Raw genomic sequence first — 21,721 nt, forward strand, 5'->3', positions numbered from 1 at the left:
CGCGGTGGGCTGCGGCGGTCGTCCGGGTGGCGCCCTGACTCAGGCAGGATCCACTCCGCGCCCTTTGCCGGGCGGGCAGTCCCTTGGCTCGGCCGGCGGGCCCCATCCCGACGCCTCGCGTCCTTCTGCGTCTGCTGGGCCGCCTCCCGCGCAGCCGCCTCCTGAGCGCACGTGACCGCGCCGCCTCCTCCTCCTCCGCCGCCGCCGCCGCCGCCGCCGCGGGGCTCCGCCCTGAGCGCGCCTCTTCCGCCGGCCCGCGCAACCCCGCCCCTGGGCCGCGCCAGCCAATCCGCGCGCACGCTTCCCGGCCCCGCCCCGACGCCCTCCTCGGCGCGCTCCCCTCCCTCCGCCTGCCGGCCCGCCCGTCAGTCAGGCAGGCAGGCAGCAGTCGGTCCGAGTGGTCGGCCCTCTGCGGCTCTCCCGAGCGGCGCCCTCCCTGCTCCCTCCGGCCAGCGGCGGCGGCTGCGGCGGCGCGGTCCCCCCGGGAGGCGCGGCGTGGGCCGAGCGGCGGCCGCGGAGCGTCGAGCCCAGCGCGGCGGCGGCGGCGGCCCGGCAGCCAACATGGCGGCGGCGGCAGCGGGCGCGGGCCCGGAGATGGTCCGCGGGCAGGTGTTCGACGTGGGGCCGCGCTACACCAACCTCTCATATATCGGCGAGGGCGCCTACGGCATGGTGTGGTGAGTGTCTGCGCCGCGGGCCAGCCGCGCCCGGCCGCGCGGCCGCGGCCTCGGCCTCCGCCCCCCGCCCAGACCCCAGCCGGGCTGCCCCGCCGTCCGCGCGCCGGGGGCCTCGGGCGGGGCCGGGGCGTTGCTCGCGGCGCGGGAAGGGGCGCGGGGCGGAGGCCGGGACCCCGGGACCCCGGGACCCCCGGGACGGGAACGAGCCCCCCGCTCCAGAGTGCTGGCCTCGCGGCCTTCCCTTGACGTCCGCCTGTGGAGCCGCGAGTTACTTCAGATGCTCGCGGCGGCCGCGGTCTGGAAAGCCGTTCGTCCGGCGTGTGTGCACAACCCCGAAGTCATCGTCTTGTTTGCCCTTCTCGCCTGCGTTTTCCGCGGCCAGCTTTGGTTTAGCACCTTCCTTGGTGCCTGTGCTGCTCTCTTGCGCAGGCTTTCTAAATAACGTGAAGCAGCACCCTTGTTGGTGTGGAATGTTTCAATCTTGAAGTTTTTAAGTGGATTTTGGTGTCGTACTGTTCGCGTTTCAGGATGGATAAGTCAGTCTTGCTCTCTTGACGTTAGTAAGGAGTCATTTGGAGTTGGACTTTATTTGATTTTTTTCCCTTTTATCCCGTGTGAGCTCTCGTACTAGCATAAAGGCATCCAGACGTTTTAGCACAATGACTGTGGACTTTTCCTGTTCGTGTTTCAGGGGTCAGTATGTGTGCAGCCCTGATGGAGTTCTTGCAGAATCACAAGCAGGCTCGCTCGTCTGGCTCCAGATCCCTCAGAAGCATTTGTGGAATGGGGGTGACGGTGTTGTTTTTTAATTAAAACCAATTACCTGTCATATTTTGTGCTGATGAAGACTTGCGGAAGTGTAGGTTCCCTTACACCTAAACCTTCATGTCTTTTGTGTTGAATGAAGAAAGCAAACTATGAACACTGTCAAGTACTGTGCTAGGTACGTTATCTCATGTTACCTGAATAGCCACCTGCAGGGAAGGAAGGGTGGTGATATCTCTCTTTCAAATGAGAAAATATTTCAAGGTGAAGCCAGTTCCTAAGGTCATACAACTAAAGAGTCAGACTTGAGATTGTAGACTGAGATCCTGTTTCAGTTGCTGGAGCTCTTTTCATTACTCCCTGCTTTTATTAATTAGTGTTATTAGTAATTTTGGAATTTTAGCGGATTTTACTCTTACAAGCAAATTTATTTCAGAAACATACTCAAATATGAATGGTCATAATTTTAGAAATGCATAGAGGGAATGTTTAACCAAGAATGCTACCTAGGTACAAAAACTAGTAAAAATTCTTTAAAGAAAAAAAAAGACCTGAATATTTTCATTCTCTTCAGGAACAAAGTGCTTCACAGTATACAGCTGTGAAGATTCACATGAACTCAGAGGCTTAGGAGCCACAAGAGAAATTAAATTAGGTCAGGTCTGAAAGAAATAAAGTCCTAGAATGTGACAGAGAGATGGTCCTGCCCGCAGCATTGCTTCTCTGGCGTAGGTCTGATTGCTGTGCACCTGCAGGTAAGTGTGCCAGTCACCAGGCTCATTGTGAGAGGCTCGGAATTGCCCGTTGCGTCCTTGGGCCCTTAGAAAAAATTAACACCTAAATGTGTACTGAAAACAATCTTTATAGTTTTATGACATCTCAGTTGAAAGTGTTTTTTGTTTTTTTTGTTTTTGAAATCTGGTAAGAATTTTTCCTACCCTGAGGATGATTTAGATCTGGTAACTTTCTATCATGGCTGTCGACTTCTGTGACTTAAGTCTCTATTAGGTGAAATGCCAAGTTCTCTTACTGTAATTTTCCTTTCTTAAGTAAGAGCCAAGTACAAATATTATTGGAATTAGAAAACTGAGTCCGGATTATAGCTTTTTATCTTCGGGTTGATGATATTTAATACAAGAATTTAATCTACATTGTGTGTTATTAGTATTTAGTAAATATTGGTTAACAGTGCTGGGCTTATGAAAGATTTCTTGATTGAAATATTAATATTTGAATAACTGAAATTTTTAAAAGCTTAATGTTTCCAGAAGGACTTAAAGATTTTAAAGAAGACTTTTTTTTTTCATTTTCTAATCTGTTCATTAGGAATTTTGCCTTTTCTGTGCAAAGCCCTTTCCTAATCAGTATGTAAAGAATATAAAGAGTGGAGTCTGAATTGAGCCTTTCTGAGTGGGTGTGATTTTGATAGAAAGATAATAGGTCCAAGTGACAATCTAAGCTGTGGAATCCAATCCTGAAGAAGTATTTAGGTGGCAAATTGTGGAGGACTCTGTAGGCAGAATGGAGTTTGATTTTATATTTGTGCAACAGAGAAGCATCAGTGTTTTTGAAAACAGACAGGACATGATTAGTTTTGAAATTTTGGGAGACTCTAGATCAACACTGGTGAAAATGACAGGAAAAGACTGAGGTGGGGAATCAGGCTATATGACCTTCTGGAGGTGAAGTGATGCAGTGGCAGTGGAAGATGGAGATGTTAGAGTCAGTAATGGGCTCTTGTCAGAGGAGTGGTGGACTTTTCATCATGGCAGATATGGGATGAAGCAAAGGATGATGAGGTCTTACAGGGTAGGAGGCTGAAGAGGTGCGATTTGTATTTGGGAGAGATTGAGACAGGACATGTTCATGAAGTATGGGCAAGGTTGTTAATTATAAGGCTTCTAGTGTGGGGGCATGGTGGTGCCATTATTAGAGAAGGAATACTGTAGGCAGAGGAGATTTGTTAAGGAGATATAGTGAGTTCTGGTTTGGACTTGTTAAATTTATGATGCTGGTTGGCCCTTTAGGCTGTATCTAGAAGAAGGCATCCTGAAAATAAGAGGGACATCGAATCTGGAGATGAAAATTTGTGTAAGTGGTAGTCTGGTGTGGATAAACACAGATTCTTATTTGAGATAATTGGTTAGGTGAAGTTGCATGCATATATTCTGCTTGTTTATCTTTTTAGTAAACAATCCATAGCATTCAGTAGATTTTCAAAGGGTTCATTATCCCAGAGAGGTTAAGAACCAGTGAGACAGAACAGAAAGACCAAAGAAATAACCTTAGCAAACAAGTAGTTTTAAGAGTTGGGCAAAGGAAGAGGAAGCTGAGGACTGGTGAGATGTGTAAGACTTGGAGGGGAAAAGAAAAAATGCTATGAAAGAGAGAAGTTGATGCTGTCTGCATCATCTAAGATAAATACCTATTTTGGATAAATACAGCTTGAAATATTTTCTGAGTGTGACTGAGAGGTCATGGGGTCATCTACATAGAGATCTTAATTGAAGCTTTGAGAGTGGACAAGATGAGAAAAAATGTGTGAGCTGAGCGGAAGGAATGCCTGACTTTAGGTGTCTGCCACAGAAGAGGAGGAGGAGGTGTGGTCAGAGAGCAGAGAACTGGGAGTCCGCGTTGTCAGAGGAGCCGTAAACATAGTGGTCACTAGGGATCGGTGCTGAGGACTGTAGAGAGCACAGTGCAGCTGGACGACAAGCTATTGGATTTGTTGACTTTCAGCTCTCCTAAAAAACATAGTTTTAACCAAAATTTCGTTGTGATGACATTCCTGATGGTACAGTATCTGGTCCTGTTAAGGTTTCTGTGATTACGGCAAGCTCGTAGAACTACTTGTCACTTGTTTTTTTAAGCATATATTAATTAGTCCTCTTAACCACACTGCAGAGGTCGTTCCTTTCAGTAAGTGGAAATTTGAGACACAGCGAGGTTACTTAATTTGCCCACAGATACCCAACTAGGAAGTGGTAGAGCATCTCTGTCTGGTTCCTAAGTGACACTCAACCAAAGATCAGAGTTGAGAAAATACATACTTTCAATAACAAAATATTATTGTCTACTTTTTGCATGATTTGCTTTTTAGCCTTTTTAAAAACCTTTCGTGCAAGGTCATTCACTTAGAATTCATTGAGTACAGTTACCTGCGAGGACTCACGTCGTGCCTGCCCTTCAGTGCCTTCTGGTGCTCTTGCTCCAGACATTGGGGTGGAGTTGGGCGGGAGCACAGAAGTCTGGGGTGGCATGGGGCTGTCTGTGTCTGGCTTCACAAACCTTCCGGCTGGGTGTTGATGTTTGACTGGGAGTTGGCCTTGAGAAGTGCACACATTCCAGGTAGAGGAGAACGCACATACCAAGGCACAGAAGTCTGAACACAGCGTATCCAGTCAGGAAAACCAGGAGTTGTCTGGGAAGGGAGGGTGGGTGCCTTGGGGAGGCAGCTGGGGTAGGCAGGACTTTGTTTTCTAAGGAGTTGGGACTTGACTTGGTAAGTGAAAGTCATTGCAGGATGCCCTTTTTCAGCTGGTTCTTCATCAGATTTTGTGTCCCCTTCTTTGTCTCTCTTTGACTTTCTACCCACTGTACTTGTTGTGTCTTTCTGCTTATTTAGGGCTACTCAGTGGGTGTGACTTTTATCCCATCTCCAAGGGCATTTTGAAATGTACATGTGGGTTTTGCTTTACTTTTTGTTGTTACATTGATTGGGGGTTGTTATTGGCCTTCAGTGTGTATGTGGTGGAGGCGGGCCTGCAGCAGAGGAACGCCTTATTAAGATGCCAGTGGTGTTTCCCTCCAGCCCATCCCCAAGAAAGGCTGGGCCCTAGGCAGGTCCTGCCTTCCTCTGAGATTCTTCTCAGTGAACTTGTTCTTACTACTCTCAGCTCTAGCCCTCCCCCCACCTCTCCCTGGAACTTTGCTGGATATTGGTACCACCTGCTTGGAAGGCAGGACCAGCAGTAGTATAAATCATCGACAGACACTCCAGACCAGATTCCTAGTTGTGCTTGTTCAACTGTTAATGTAACTTTTAATGAAGAAGTGTCTTGTATGCTTTTAGGAGCTCAAAGATGTGAGGAGACCATCTTAACACAAGCAACAGAAAATCCGGAGTTTCTGAAGTTTGGGGTGCAAGTAAAATGCAAACAAAATTCATTTGGATATTAGTAACATCCCTAATAATGTGCTCTGGTGGTTGGCTATAATTGATATGCCATTCTGATGGATTTAATTTGTATGTTCTCAATTCTCAAGTAATAATAAAAGGATTTTTATGAAAAGCATCCAAGTTGAATTTTCCAGGAACCATGTATAGTTTATTCCTCATCTTGCTTGCATTCATGTATGTCCTAAGTGAAAAACAACCAATTCCCCAACGAACGTCTTGAGCTACCCCACCACAGGTCCAGCCTGCTCTGCTCGTCCACCCGCCTGACCCTGAGATACTCTTTCTCGCTTTTTACTTCTCTTTTCTCTTTCACTTCTTGGGGCTCCCGTGCATTGGAAAGCCAACAGGGTAGATGTTCTCCAAGGTCCCTCTCAGGTGCTCAGTCTTAGGGCAGGCTCTGGGCTCTGAACCCGTCCGTGGCTGATAGGAGGTGGGGTGTAGGGGTGAGGTCTGCATGGACCATGACCAGCTGACTAACATTAGTTGCAAGCTTGCTTCAGGTGCTGTGGTTTCAAAGTCATTTTCATCCTCATCTTTACAGATAAGGAAACCAGGTCTCAGGTTACTTGTCCAAGGTTCACAGTCAGTAAATGTATAGCAGAACTGAGATCTGTCTAGACTTCAAAACCTATAATTTTTTTTTCCCTGAACTACTGTAGGCTTTCCTCTGTGACAGCAAGTTGCCTGGAAACGTGCTTCCTCCAGCCTGGGTTCCTGAATGTATTGGCACCAAAGTATAAAATGATGATTGTTATGGCCAACTTGGGCCTGTTGTAGAGATGGGAGAGGGAGGAACCAGAAACTTGGAAGGGGTGAGGGAGGTAGGGTCAAAGCAGCTTCGTTTTTATCAGAAGGGTGTTTATCAGTGTTGATCCTTCTCACTCCTGCATACCTCCACTGGTTGCTTGATTTTCATTCATTTAATAACATTATTGAACGTGTACCTGACTTACATGCTAAGCAGTAGGATCGAAGTGGTTTTTACTTTTTGGTCTAACAGGAAAGTAATCACATTTACTGAATATGATGAGGTGCAGAGGAGTAGTCTGGGAGGATTTCCTGGAGGAAGTGCTGTTTAAGCTGGGATCTGGAGAATGACTTGGAGCTAGCTGAGTGAAAGGTAGGGAGGGCGCTAAAGCGTTTCAGGTGCTACTTGTAGAAAATGGGTTGTAGAAATTGGGGAGTTTGTGACTAAGATCCAGGGCTATTTCTCGTGGTGTTACAGGGACAGGAAGAACAGTTAAAGCTTCAGGTATGGTTGTAACCAGGAGCTAAAAACTAGACCAAGGCAGCTACTTCCCTCTTTACATTTACAAAATCTTCTTGCACCCTGCATCTCTGCACGGCTGTTTTTTTGTTTTTTCTCTTTTCACTTTTACTACATCCCCATGCACTTGGCAGAAGAGAGCTAAGCATAACTTCCTGGAGGTATGTGTCTTCTGAGCACTCTGACTCCTGGGGGAGATAATTTGATCCAGCTTGGGCTAGTATCCACCACTGGTCTGGGCACCTGAGGCCCAGGTGGAGTCATGTGATAAGGCTGGACCTCTCTAAGGTGGCACGGTGAGGCGGGAATGGGTATGAGATGTCTCCCTCTGACCTCTGACTAACCAGGTTAGTTCTTGGTACTGCTTCCCCGGCTCTTGTGCTGGGCCGAGGCCTGCTGTTGGGGGATGAGGGGAGCGGAGGAGGGGAAGGAAAAATAGTTCAGGCAGGAGAGGGGCTTTGGGCTGCTTTTAGGGCTCTTCCACCTTCCTGTCTCTGGCAATATGGGGTTGCCAAATTGGGTGGCATTATTTACAATTTATTTAATATTTGGTACATATATAAGATGTGAGGTATGCAGCCTAACAATAAACAGCCCAGAACCCACCACCCACTGACTGACTTCAGACTGGATCTCTGGCTGGGAGTCTGTACAGTAGGCTGGGTAAGAGCGTGGGCTCTGGACAGCTGCATGTGGCCTGGGCTTGTTTTTCTCTCCTAGAGAAGGGGTAGCGATACCCTCCTCAGTGCTGGGAGGATTGGATGAAACTTGTAGGTGAGCCCTGAGCCCTTAGCCTTGGGTTAGCACGCTCTCGGGTTAGTTGTTACTCCCTGGAAGTGAACGAGCCTGGCAGGACCGGGGTCCTCCCTCACCTCAGTCTCTTGGACATGGTCCTAGAGTGCGAAGCAGAGTCCGCAGAAGTGAGACTGTTAGACTTGGGTCACATAGTTGTGTGGTCTAGGCCAGCCCCTCTCCCAGTGAGACTTAACAGAGCATCTTCTGTGCTCTACCCTGGTCCAGGTCCCCCCCCCCATCCCCCACCCTGAGGAATGCTGCAGCATGTTGGAGACCGACTGGTAAGGAAACATTACTGTGTCACGCAGTGAGAACACTGATATGAGATCATTCTGGACAGAGCTGCCTTCTCCACCTGGGCTTCCCAGTCACTAATTAATTCAGCAGTGGTGTCTGTCTGTACTAGTACACATACTAGTTGTTCAGCTGCTTCACTGAACAACACGTCTAGTCTCCAGGCAGCTCTTGCCTGGCTTGAAGGGAGGATTAAAAAGGCTTGGTCAGACCTTGGCTTTAAGTTCCTCCTAAGGAGCGTCCTTTTGTTTCTCTTTTTTATAGCACTTATCACAAACACAGGTCTAAATATTTTCAGAATTTATTGATAAATCATTTAATTTTAAGTGGCTGTCCCTATTTTTTTGCGTTTGGGAAACTGAAAAAGGTGGTTTATGCACAAACCTATTTTTTAAGTGGTTATTCTTTTTTTTTTAACATTTTTTATTGATTTATAATCATTTTACAATATTGTGTCAAATTCCAGTGTTCAGCACAATTTTTCAGTCATTCATAGACATATACACACTCATTGTCACATTTTTTTCTCTGTGAGTTATCGTAACATTCTGTGTATATTTCCCTGTGCTATACAGTATAATCTTGTTTATCTATTCTACAATTTTGAAATCCCAGTCTATCCCTTCCCACCCTCCATCCCCCTGGGTTATTCTTTTTATTGTTATGAAATGAAGATAAAACCTCTGAGCAGTTCCTGTAGTAAGCAGATACTTTTCTTTTTTCTTACATATGCCCCCTATTTAAGAATTACATAGTCTGTTGTAAGACATAAAACTGTGGTTGACATATAAGAAGTTGATGGGACATCCTAACCAAGAAAATCAAGTTTCTTGTTCAGCTAGTCAGAATCTTCTACACAAATTCAAACTTTGTCGCTATAGTTTGCAACATTATTTTAAGTAGTATTGGCATTGATGGATTTGTGTTTCCAAACCCGGGTACTCTCCAAAGCCTCCTGCCCAGGTGCTGGGGGAGGCTGGTGATGGAGTCAGTCTAGTGCAGCTTCTGAGAGTTCCCTGTAAGGCAGGCTGGAGGGGCCCGGCATAGGCGAGAGCATGAGGCTGCAGCTGCTGAACTGTCAGGGTCCCATGTCCTGCAGTTTGGACTTTTAATTTGGGTTAACAGACTCCTTTAAAATGCTCATCCCTCTATTTGTACCATACTGATTTTTTAAAAAATTGACCAAACAGCAAGCAAAAGGAGGCTGTCCCTTGTTTTCTACTTTTTATTTTAAAACAGCTGTATCAACATAGATTAAAATTCATACAATTGAAGTATTCAATTCACTGCACATTTACAAAGTTGTGCAATCATCACCACAGTCCAGTTTTAGAAAAGTTTCATCATTCCAAAGTTTTTTATCTGGTGTTTTCTTAGAGTATTTTGAGATTCATCTATGTTGTTCCCAGGACAAGTAGTTATGTTGCTTTTTGTCATCAAAGAGTAATTAATTGGATGGCTTCATTAGATTATGGACATTTGGAATGTCTCCAGTTTTTGTTGTGAATAATTCTGCAATGAACATTCATCTGTAAGTCCTTATGTGGACATGTGTTTTCCGCTTCCCTTGGGTACGTAGGGTAGAGCTGCTGTGGGTAAGTAATGTGTGTGTATTTTGGGGGGAAGGGATGGTAAATGATTTTATTTTAAACCGTAATAAGACTGCAGATTTATTGAACAAACGAATACACTGGGTGCTGGCCACTGTGCGGGCACTGGAGCAGCATGGTGACAGTCCTGGTCCCGATGCTGCAGTAGTTTACTCTCAGAGGGGTGGCGGACTGTCGCCCGCACGTGACACTTCAGCTACTGGTAGGTTCTGTGAAGAAAATCAGAATGGGGTTAAAAGGGTACAGAGTGGAAAGAGGAGCATGATTTTTTCTTTCTGTAATTAATTATGACGTTTTAAATGCTACATATTTAACAGAAATTTTTCAGCAATCTTAAATGTATAGAAATGGCGTAAACAGTGCAAAGGTTTTTCCCTGGATCATTTGAGAGTCAGTGCTGGTCCAGTGCCCTGTCTCCGCAGAACAGCACACACATCCTGCACAGCATGGCCATCCCCTCCAGGCAGTGACGCCGCCCTCCTGGGGCTGCTTACTGCTCTTCGGACCCTGCTTAGCAGGTGATGTTGCACTTAGCGCCTGTCTCCTTGGTCCCCTTCAGGCCGGAGCAGTTCCTCACCCTTCCTTTGGCTTTAATACCTTGACACTTTGGCAAATTGGTGTGTTTTTAACTTTCTGAGAAACCACCAGACTGGTCTGCAGAGCACCATTGTGCACCCTGTCTGCAGGAGGGGATGCTCCAGTTCTTCATGGTCTTACCAGCACCTCGATTTGATTCTGTTCCGTCTGGAGAGGTTGTAAGTGGTACTGCGTGTGGTCTCACTCTGCCTCTCCCTCATGACTGATGACGACTGTGTCTCTTTGTATGCTTATTAACCAGTTGTGTATTTTGTTTGGTGACATGTTCAGTCGTATCTTTTGCCCATTTAAAAATCCTCATCTCTCATTTGATTTGTTTTTTAAAATTTTTTGAGGGTGGGAAGTAATTAGGTTTATTCATTTACTTTTTTAAGAGAGGTTCTGGGGGTTGAACTCAGGACCTTGTGCATGCTAACCATGTGCTCTACCACTGAGCTATACCCCCTCATTCGATTTAATGTATATAGTTCAGCTTTCCAGGTTTTCCTCTAGAAGAGTGACAGCCAGGAATTGGAAGCATAATCAAAATCTAATCATGAGGCAACACAAGAGAGACCCTAATTCAGGGATATTCTACAAAATAACTAGCCTGTCATCTTCAAAAATGTTAAGGTCACGAACGTGAAGAAGACTGAGGAATTGTTACAGGTTGAAGGAGTCTAAGGAGATGGACAACTGAATGTGACTGGTGATTCTGGATTGGCACAGTAGAATGAGCCTGAAGACTGCAATGTAGCAGTGTTAACTTTTGATTTCATATGTATGCTTTCTTTGTAGGAAAAACACAGTGAAATATTAGAGGGTGATGAGACATCATATTGGCGAACTTACATACAGTTGCTTCAGAGAGTAAAAGTTTGATGACCTGTATTTACAACTTTTCTGTACTTGGAGGTTTAGTTTGTTTTCACTGAAGAGTTGTTGGTGAGTCTCAGGAAGGTTCTTGTGAGGGTGTACTGAAATTTGGGGTAAGCCTCAAAAGACATCTTTCAGCCAAATGAAAGCGCACTGGCCTGGGAGTTCGGGGACCCAGGTCTCAGTCCCTGCCTTCATGGACACTGGATGGGCGTGTGCTCCTCACTTTGCTTCTGCAGGTTTTAGTTTCTCTACTGTGTAAAAGTACGGGATTAGGATAATCTCCAGGGTCCCTGCCCTCCAGAGCATCATGGGAAATTAGCACATGAGTACACAGACTGCATGAGGAGGACACCTGCGGGGAGTATCTGTTACTGTTTTCTTCTGTCTAGTTTAGTTTACCTGAGAAGTCTCTGAATAATGACTAAAGAGAGGTAACAAGTAGGGGAGCTATTAATAACTGGCAAAATTATTTACTTCAATGTTAAAAGCCCAAAATTAAACCCTTGAGAAAAATGATGAATTTTTATACCATAAAGACAAAGTTGGAACTTAATAATACTGCAGTACCAGAGTAGCAGTTTATCTCAGGGAATTAGATTATTCATGTGTATTTGACTGAAGAGAGAGGTTTTAATTCAGTGGCTGGAATGGATGCTCAGGCTGCTATATTGTACTTGGGAACACATGTATAGTGAGAGAATGTGGCATTTCAGAGAGAGGGAAATTCTTAAATAGAACTGATTAAAAGTAATTCTGGAAAAAAAACCCCAAAACCTTAGTACAGTCCTATTTATAGTATAAGTAGTTTTAACTGAACAGCTGAAGGAAATAAGCAAAAATACATTTCTCCAGTTAATATCTAAATTGCCACTGATCACAGGTCAGACTTGCGAAGTAGAAGGTAAAACCTTCAGGACTCACCTGGGTCACCAGGTTTTATTCTGAGTCAGTTACTGAGTTCAGGGTACTGCTAGTCTTTGCTTCAGTAGATATGGGAGAATGTTGAGTTTGGGGCTTATTTGAAATTTCCTTCCCTTTTCAGTCTGTTGGCGCTGAAGCCATCCTCAAGCTTGTATTCCCCTCATTGCATCATCTTTCTCTCTGTTCCGTGGTTGAAGAAGATGCTTTTTTTTTTTTAAAAGGCTCAATATACTGCTTTCCCATAAGTTATTTTTTACTGCAGGACCGTATAGACATATAAAAGTACTTGATGCTATGTTTTAGACCAGTGAAAAACCATTCTATAGTAGAGCTTGGTAACCTCTTTCCAGCCATTTCCAGGAATGTCCACCTCTTACTGAGCCATTCTGCCTGTTTTGTATTTTGCTAATGTTTCCAGCATCCTTTCAGGACAACTCTGATCCCTTACCATTCAAGTGGTAATAAAGGTGATATTCTTTAGGAGTGTTGTAAATTCTTTCTTTAGTCCGAATTGAGCTGGAAAGAAAAGGCATTTGTGGGTCTCTATCCACTCTGACATAATGGCTCATAGAAAGAGCCGTTTATTTCCTGCCACTAGGAAAGTATAAGATAGAAATTAGTCATAAGAAGGCCACAGTTTTATAGATAGTTCAAGAATGCTTCTGGTTACCCCAGCAGACAGGACGTAGCATTCAAGAACTGGTAAATGTTTATCTCACATCCTAGAATTTAATACTTACCAAATATAAATTGGAAAATATTTTGGCCTTACATGGTTTCTGGCTTCAGCAGGAGAAACTCTAGTGTTTCCCTATTAAGTAAGATGCTGGCATTGGGCTGAGGTGTATTTTATTCATGGAAGTACCCATCACTCCTGTTTTGGTTGTTTTAACATAAATGAGTGAATTTTGTCAAGTGTGTTTTTTGCCTCCATGGAGATGATTGGTAATGAGAGGTTAATTAACTCTCTTTAGTGTTACTAACATGACAGTCATGTTAATGGATTTCTTTATATTGATCCTCCTTTATATTATTGGAATAAATCCTGCTTGGTTATATTGTATTCTCTTAATGTGCTGTTGGATTCTGTTTGCTAGTGGAATATTTTGTGTTGCTATTCATAAGTGATACTAGTCTATTTTGTTTCTGTGTGTGCAGTCTGTCTGGTTTGGGGTTTGTTGTTACACTTGCTTCATAAAGTGAATTTGAAAGTTTTCCTGTGTTCTGAGATAGTACGGGAACTACCGTATCTTCAAATGGAGAGTTTCCCCGTGTAACCATTGGCTGATGCTGTTTTGTGTCTCTCGGCCTGCCCTCCAGGTTGTTCTCCACAACCACCATGTGACTGCTGTTTCTTTAGAGTTTATTGTCCATTAAGCACCTTCATATGTATCACCCTTATGTGAGGATCCTTAAGCAGTGTAGTACTTAGCAGTCCCTGGTTTTGAATTTTATGTAAGTGGAATCACTGTGTGTATTCTTTAGCTAGCTTTGTTCACTCATCATGTTTCTGAGTACAGCTGATCATTTTCACTACTTTCATGTGTAGTATACCACAGTTTATTCATTCTACTATTAATGGACATTTGGGTTGTTTCTATTCCAGTGTTTCTGAGAATAACCTCATCCATTTCTCCTGATACACAAGAGTTTCTTAGATGCATCCCCAGTAGTACAGTTGCTGGGTGGGAGGGCACACGCATGTTCACTAGGTGATGCCACGTTGTTGTCGTAAGTACCATATCTTTTGTTAAATTGATTCCTTGGTACCTTACATTTGTTGTTGTTACTATAATTTCTGTCTGTACTGGTTTATAGAAAGGCTTTGACTTACAAATTGATTTTATGTCCTGCAACCTTACTAAAGTCTTATTACAATAATTTGTGCTGAAATTCTTTTAGGACAAGTATATCATCTGAAAATCATGACAATTTTGTTTATTTTCATTACTTTGACTTTTTTTCCCCTGTCTTAAGAGCAGTGGTGAGAGTGGGCGTTGCTAATGTTAAAAGTAAAGCTTTAATCTAATGAGAAGGGCTGTCAGTTCTGTTGGTTTTAGTGTAGATTTTCTTATTAGTTTCTCTTTTTCAAGCTTTTCAAAGTTTTTTAAAAATCCTGAATGATTGTTGAATTTCCACAGTGCTTTTTTACTGCTTCTCTAGAAATTTTTATGTGGTTTTTCTTCTTTAATCTGTTACAAATTTCCAATAACATTAAAAGGTTTCTCTAATGCTGAATCAGTTTGGCATTCCTGGGGTTAAGCCCAGCGTGGTCATGAGGTATCATTGTCTACTGCTGGGTTTGGTTTGCTCATGAACGCTTGGGGTTTTCTCCTTTTGCTCGTGAAGGAAATGGGCCTGTAGTTGTTCCTTTCTCATGTTCTCCTCTGGTTTGGTATCAAAATTAGACCATCCTTACAAAATTAGTTAGGAAGTATTCCTTCTTTTCCTATATACTATTTCTGTTTCTGTAAAATTGGAATGATTGAGTCCTTAAAAGTTTGGTAGAACTTGTTTGTGAAGCAGTCTGAACCTGTTCATTTGGTCTTCATGGGAACGTCTTAAACTACTGATTCAAAAATTCTTTATAAACAACATAAGACTTCATTTTCTATTTCTTCTTGATAAATTATATTTTTCTAGGAATTCATTTTACTTGTTTCTGCATTTATTGGAGTATTGTATTTTCTTATCACTTTTAATTTCATTTTGATGTATTTAAACAGATATAAAACATTACTTGTTTAAAGAAAAAATTAATAATGTAATTAGTGTGCCAACTGTAGAATAGAACATTGTCAGTATTTTAGAAATGTCTTATCAAATCTCCATCTAGAGGTGACCACTATCCTCACTTTTGTGATAATTGCTCTTTTCTACCTCTCTCCTTTTTAGTTTTTACTTAAATTTTTTTTATTATTTAAATTTTTTTACTTTAATTGAAGTATATATGTAGAACAGTGCATATATCATAAGCTTACAGCTTGATAAACTTTCACGAACTAAGCACACTCATGTAACTAACCAGTGTCCAGATCAGCCTTCAAACCCTAGCACCTTAGAAGCCCCCCTGGACTCCCTTCTAGGGGAACCTGTCTTGATGCCTGACAGTGTGGATTCATTTCGTTCTTTACTTCACATGAGACTCATGTAATGTGTTTGTTCTCCTTGGTATCTGGCTTCTTTTATTCAGCATTATGTCTGTGTGGTTATGGATTATTCATTCTCATTGCTGTATTAGAATTCCATGTTGTGACTTTCCTGCTGCTGGGATTGTTCCCAGTTTGTTACCGTTATGAATAGTGCCGCTGTGAACATTCTAGTGCATGTGTTTTGGTGAGCACGTGTGCACGTTTCTGCTGGTGACACACCTGGGGCAGAACGACTGCCACACAGGTGCAGAGGTTCCATTCCAGTGCATGTTGCCACACGGTTTTCCAGAGTGGGTAAGTCACAGCCCCGTCCTGGGAGGGCACAGGAGTTCAGACTGCCCCCCGCCCTCAGCAGCACGGAGTGTTTTCTGCCTTCATTGTAGCCATTCTGGTGGCTGTGAAGTGGTATGGGTTGTTGGTTTTGTTTGCATTTTCCTGATGATTGTAGCTCTTTTTCTTTTTTTTTTTTTTTTTTTGCTGTCTTGTTGTGAAATGTTCAGGTTGTTTGCAGGTTTTTTTTTAAATAATAGGAATTCTTTCTAGATCCTGGACATGAGTCTTAGTTTTAGATTTATGTATTGCAAATATCTTCCCTGTTCTGGGAGTTGCCTTTTCATGCTTATAATGGGGTGTCTCTGATTCTGTGTCATCGATTTCAGTTCTTTAGTGAACTTCATCATTTTGTCATCTGTTTTCTGCTGGCTAGATGGGCAGTGTTGAAAGGGCTACTCTGGGAGGAAGCCCCAGGGAAGGAATAAGGACAGGCCTTTGGCCCGCAGGTGGAAGGATAGAGTTCTTCCCCCTTGTTTGCTCAAGGGAAGAAAGTAAGGGCACTAGCAGAACAGACGTCACTGAGAAACCATGGCAAACTGAGTGTATGTGAGGGTTTTTTGCCAGGTGGCCTTAGCTTCTGAGTCAGGTAGGAGATAAGGTTGGACATCCGCCCAGAGTGCATCGCGTGGAGGATCCGAGACTTGGAAGGCAAGGAGAGAGTTTGGGACGGCTCTTGTGTACTTGCAGGCCAGCTGGGGATGCGGTAGGACTGCCCCTGCCCCTGGAGATTGAGCACTCGGCACACATGCATGCAGGAAGGGCTCTGCAAATACCTGCCAACCGGCCGGCAGAGGAGTGCCAGTGATGGTGCATGGAGGCTGGCTAGCCAGGTGCTGTCCCCACACTTTGCCGTCTCCTCGCATTTCCCTTCACATCCTTGTATTATTTGAATACCTGAAAGAAGGAAGAAGTAGGTCCCTCATGACCTACGTGCCTCTTCAAGAGCAGCAGGAACATGTCTCTTCTATCAATTTAGAAACTGCATTTAAATCTCAGCTCTGGCACTAATAGCTGGGCGACTGACAGCATGTCATTTAACTTCTCAGAGTCTCATTTCACTTTTTGGTGAAACAAGCATCATGCTGTTTGAATGTGGAAATGACTAAATCACTGTATAATCCTGACCCATCTCAGTATGGGTCTGCAGCATTGAAATGGGTGACTTGGGTGCAGGCTGGACACCTGTGTAAGTAAGTAACTTGTGGAGCTTCTTTGGGGGTTTTTTAATTACTGTTATTTTAATTGGAGTGAAATGCACGTGGCATCAAATTTACCATCTTAACCATCTTTGAGCATACAGTTCAGTAAAGTATATTACATTGTTGTACAACAGATCCGTGGAACTTTTCCATCTTGCAGAACTGAAACTCTACCCTTTAACAACTCTCCATTCTCCCCTCACTCACTTCCTGGAAACTGCCAGTCTACTTTCCCTCTCTGTGAATTTGACTGTTTTAGGGGCCTCATATAAGTGAGCATAATGCCCGCAAGCCTCATCCAGATTGTCCCATAGGGCAGATTTTCCTTCTCTGTCAGCCATGCGTCCATTGATGGATACTTGGGTTGCTTGCACCTCTTGGCTGTGGTGACTAATGCTGCTATGCAGGTAGGTGTACAAATAGCTCTTTAAGACCCTGCTTTCAGTTCTTTTGGCTATATCCCCAGAGGTGGAATTTTCAGCTCATATGGTAATTCTATGTTTCATTTTTTGAGGAATATCATACCGTGTTTTAAAGCAGCTGCACCATTTTACATTGCCACCAACAGTACACAGGTGTTCCAGTTACTCCACATTCTCACCAGTACTGATTTTTTGGGGGGTTTTTAATAGTAGCCATCCTAATAGTAGACATCAATAAATATTTGTTCTCTCACATTTTCTGTGAGTCAGGAATTGAGGTGTGGGCCTAGTTGGGCCGTAGTGAGGTGGGCCTTGTGCTCTGTGTGGTTGTTGTCAGCACAAGTATTTGGCAGCTAATGTGGGAGTGACTTCTTCAGTACACTGTATGTTAAACACTTTCTGGGATAGAAATCTGAATAAGATACAACCCTTACCTCAGAGGCGGTTTTCATAAATACAATTGGGAACTTACAACTTGGAGGTCTGCGCGTGCATGTGTGTGTGTGTATTTTCTCTTTGTTCAGACACAATTATAAAAGTACTTAAATGGTCATACAGTATCACCATTGTTAACAATTAATGACATTAAACATTGAAAGTTAAAGAACATTTAACTTTTGTTCCCTGGGTTTTAGTAGAATTTTAAGTCTTCATGGTGAATTTTCCAGTTAGTCAGACTAGACTTCATAAATACTCTGCTAACTGCACAGGTGAGTTTGGGAGACTCCCTTTTCCGCCATCCTGGGATCGGGCCTTCGCAGCTGTCGGAAGGCCCCGTCTTACTGTGTCTCAGATGTAAGCCTCCCTGAGAAGGGAAGGCAGGCACCGCCCTTAGGTTCTCACAATCACTTAACAGAGCAGAGGGCGGGTACCCAGGGGTAGTATGTTAAAGTTACTTTTTAAAGTACACTCCTAGCAACCGAGGGAAGGACTTTGTCCATTTTTCTGTAGTTGACCCTGTGGCTTTGCAGTACAGTTGGCTGTCCAGTTCTAGGAGGAAGTTTTAGGTGGTTGTTGTGTTCTCTCCTGTCCTCTTCAGACCAGGTGACATCTACAGAGCTTTCTGTTATCTCGTTCGTCCTCATTCCTTGGCTGTAGTACTAATCTGCTGCTGTGTAATAAATACCCTACAGCTTCGTGACTGAAAACATCTATAAACATTTGTGATCCCACATTTTTGATGAGTTAGGAATTGAGGAGTGGGCCTGGTGGGGCAGTTCTGGCTCAGGGCTCAGTTTTTATGTCACAGTCCCCTTGCATGTAACACTTGACACGTTGTTACTGAGTCCCATTCAGTCTGTATTTCTCTGCATTTGTACAGACTCTGCTCTGCCAAGCCTTCTCCTTTTCTGAACCTTTATGGTTTATAGTTACCACTCCCAGCTCCTGAGTTGCCCTTTAAAATTTGCTTGCTGTGTTCCTTCAGTTGAATCTTATCTTTGTTCTTTGTTTAAAACATGTTTGTTTATTTTGTTGGATTTTGAAAGAGGAGGCATTCTGTACCATTTCTCACTTAGTGCTTCCCAAAGTTCTATTGTGTAGGACTTTCTGGGCACATTCTTAAGTAATGGAAGGGACACAGAATTCAGAGGAAGGACCAGATGTTAATCCTAGCCCTGCTGTTGGATGGCTTTGGCTAAATCTATGGTTTAGCTTCTATGGTAGGAATTTAACTCTTTTAAAGTTGTATATAGTTGGTATATTCTTAAAAATTAGACTAAATTTTATATCTAATGAGAATATAAGGAAAATTAAAATAATGCAGGGTTTATAGTGATGAACAGGAAATTGATAGAATTATTAAGTAATTTAATGATTATTTTAAAATGATAATAAAATCATAAAAATGAGATTTTTTTTTAATTTGGGCCTGAGACTTAGATAAAATTATTGTTGTGTAGGTGGTAGCAGTATTATTTGCATTTGTATTGAATTTATTCATTATATGTTTTTATTGAAGTATAGTCAGTTTACAGTGTTGTGTTTAATGTATGAAATAAGATTTTGCAGATATTTATTCTTCTAAATAACCCTACATCTGAGAGACCAGTATTCTTTCCATTTTATGGGGCAGGTGCTGCGGTTCAGCAAGGTTAAGAGAGTTGCTGTGGTTATAAGCACAGAGTTGTGACAGTGCGAGAACTTGAATTTTGGGACTTCCAAGACACTCTTTGTAATGTGACTCAAAATATAACTTGAGTAGTTTAAGTTATTTCTTCTCATGCATCTCAGTCCAGCGCTTTGTAGATTTTCTGGAGCGTGTGAAGGCAGGAGTGTCAGCAGCTGTCCCGGAGATCAGCTGCTCTCCAGTGTGCCAAGGGCCACTGTCTCCGGCAGTATTTCTCTCTGTCTGGGTCTTTGATTGTGTTTGGGAACAGATGTGGTTATTACTCAAGGGAGAAAGGGAGGAGATGATATAGGGAGAAAAGAAAAGAAACTGACTTCAGAAATAAGATTTCCACAGTAACTTGAGCAACGAGGAATTTGAGTAATTTCACAGAAATTCCTAGTTGTGCTGACCAGTATCCTACGGAATTCTTGTAGGTCTGTGGAGTCCTTGGGGATCCTTTGTGTTCACTCTCAAATGACAGGAACAGATTCAGGCCAGGACCCGAGGGCTGGAGGACTGGGTTGAGGACCTGGGAGTCAGCAGGAGTCAAGGCGGTGCTTCGTGTCAGTCTCCCTGCAGCGTCCTCTCTCTGCAGGATGAGGCCCAGGTGTGCGCCTCCCAAACACACATTCCTCTACCAGCCTGGCCCTCAGGTTCCCAGGTTCTCTGAGAAGAGATGCTAGTTGGCCCAGCTCAGCCTTTGGGTGGGCTTTCCCTGTGCTGGGTGTTAGCTCTCCAGCCAGGGCCAGGGAGGGGCTATACTCTCAGGGGGCCCAGGCCGGGCGATCTGGCAGATCTCTTGGGTAAGGGTCACCTGGGCTGGGCAGGTACCTGAAAGGTGTCTGTCACAGAAGGTCACCTAGGGAGCTTTGTAAAAAGAGTGCCAGGCTCTGCTCCCCAGTAGTTTTGTTCAGTCAATAGGTATGGAGTAGAAACTGGGTACCCACACTTTTTAAAGCTCCCTGGATAATACTGATGCCTACTTAGATTTGGAAATCATTTTACTCCAGTACATACGGATCAATCAGTACATATTTGCGTTAAGGAAATAATGGAAGGATAAAAAGAAACTAATAAAATGCTTACAGGGTGAGGGTGGATGAAGACAGTGATGGAAGCAAGATTTCTCTCTCGCTCTTTTTTTTCTAATTTTAATCTGAACATTCAACCCATTTAAAATTTAAAGAAACATTTTAGTCTAAACAATTAGAAAACAACCCTCCAGAAACCTCATTTTAAAAAATTGAAGATAACAAAGACCAGAAGATGTCACTGTTAACTGTGGTCAGATTTCTTATCTGCGATGAAATTCCAGTTTTTGGTATTAATCATTTAAATGTAATTCATTTTTCCTCATCAGCATAATCCCATAGGAGTTAACGCTGGAGGCTGGAGAAGGGGCAGGGAAGTAGAAGACAGCGCATCCTGCAGGGAGGGTTCCTCCCCAGCAGACCTAAACCAGGAGACGCTGGCCCAGGACGAGGCGGGCTGGGAGGGGAAGCATAGGAGCAGCGAATCTCAGTCTTAGGTATATATTAGAACCACCTAGAAAAACTCTCAGTGCCCAGACTGCACCCTAGACCAGTCTGGCCGGTCTCTGGCTGTGAGACCAGGTGTTTCTCCACCTCCATCTGTGGTTCCAGGGTGTGGGCAAGGGTGAGAGCCCGGGCTGGAGCAGCAGGGACCCACCACCGCCATGGCGGGCCACCCCCTTTACCTGTAATGTATGAATCAGGAACGTGGGTAGAATCTTTACTTTGTGTTAGAAACTGCTCTGAGTGCTTCGCATCCTCTGTTTAATTTATTACTCCACCTGTTCTCATTGTTGCCTTTTTATCGTACTAGTTCCCTTATTCCTTTTAAGTCTGGTCTAGTTTCCCTCTTTTCACATTCTTCTCATTCTCTGTTTTTTCTTTTTAAAATCTTTGTTACACATGCACACACACAAATTTATGTATATAATTTTTAACAAAAGGATGTAATATTAAAACTTTTTATTTTGAGATAATTTTAGACTTAAAAAACAGTGCAAAAATAGTCCAGAGAGTTCCCGTGTAACCGCTGTTTCCTAATGTTGACATCGTATACATGTATAGTAATACCAGGACCAGGAAATGAAAACTGGGGGAATACTGTCAACCAGATGCAGCCTTTGTTCACATCTCCCCGTTTTCCCACCAATGTCATTTTTCCTTCCAGGGTCCCATTTTGCATTTAATTATTGTATCTCCTTAATCTCTCCCAGCCGTGACATTTCTTCAGTCTTCCCTTATCTTTCATGACTGTGACACGTTTGAAGAGTTCTGGAATGTTATTTTGTAGACTGTCCCTCAGTTTTTGTCTGATGCTTTTTTCATGACTGCAGTGAGATTAAGAGTGATGTGCTCCTCTTGAAACATCATATCAGTTTATGTTGTTGAGTTTTTTTTATCCCTGGAGGTACTAACTTTAATCACCTGGTTAAGTTGGGGTCCGCCTATTTATCCCTTTGTAATTGGCAAATACTTGGAGGATGTACTTTGAGACTGTGCAGATACCCTG

The 21,721-nt window shown here is 43.5% G+C and overlaps 1 protein-coding gene across 1 annotated transcript in view; it reads left to right on the top strand.

Annotated features, from left to right (window-relative positions):
* Nucleotides 1–369: 369 nt before the first annotated feature.
* The window catches only part of MAPK1 (mitogen-activated protein kinase 1), a 69,428-nt gene continuing 48,076 nt past the window's right edge, over nt 370–21,721 (top strand). The window contains exon 1 of the mRNA XM_074356484.1: nt 370–677. Within this exon, the coding sequence (XP_074212585.1) occupies nt 562–677 (116 nt within the window). The 5' untranslated portion in view covers nt 370–561. The remainder of the gene's footprint in view (nt 678–21,721) is intronic.

The sequence above is a fragment of the Camelus bactrianus genome, chromosome 32 (genome assembly GCF_048773025.1).
Source record: "Camelus bactrianus isolate YW-2024 breed Bactrian camel chromosome 32, ASM4877302v1, whole genome shotgun sequence".
Classification (NCBI taxonomy): domain Eukaryota; kingdom Metazoa; phylum Chordata; class Mammalia; order Artiodactyla; family Camelidae; genus Camelus; species Camelus bactrianus.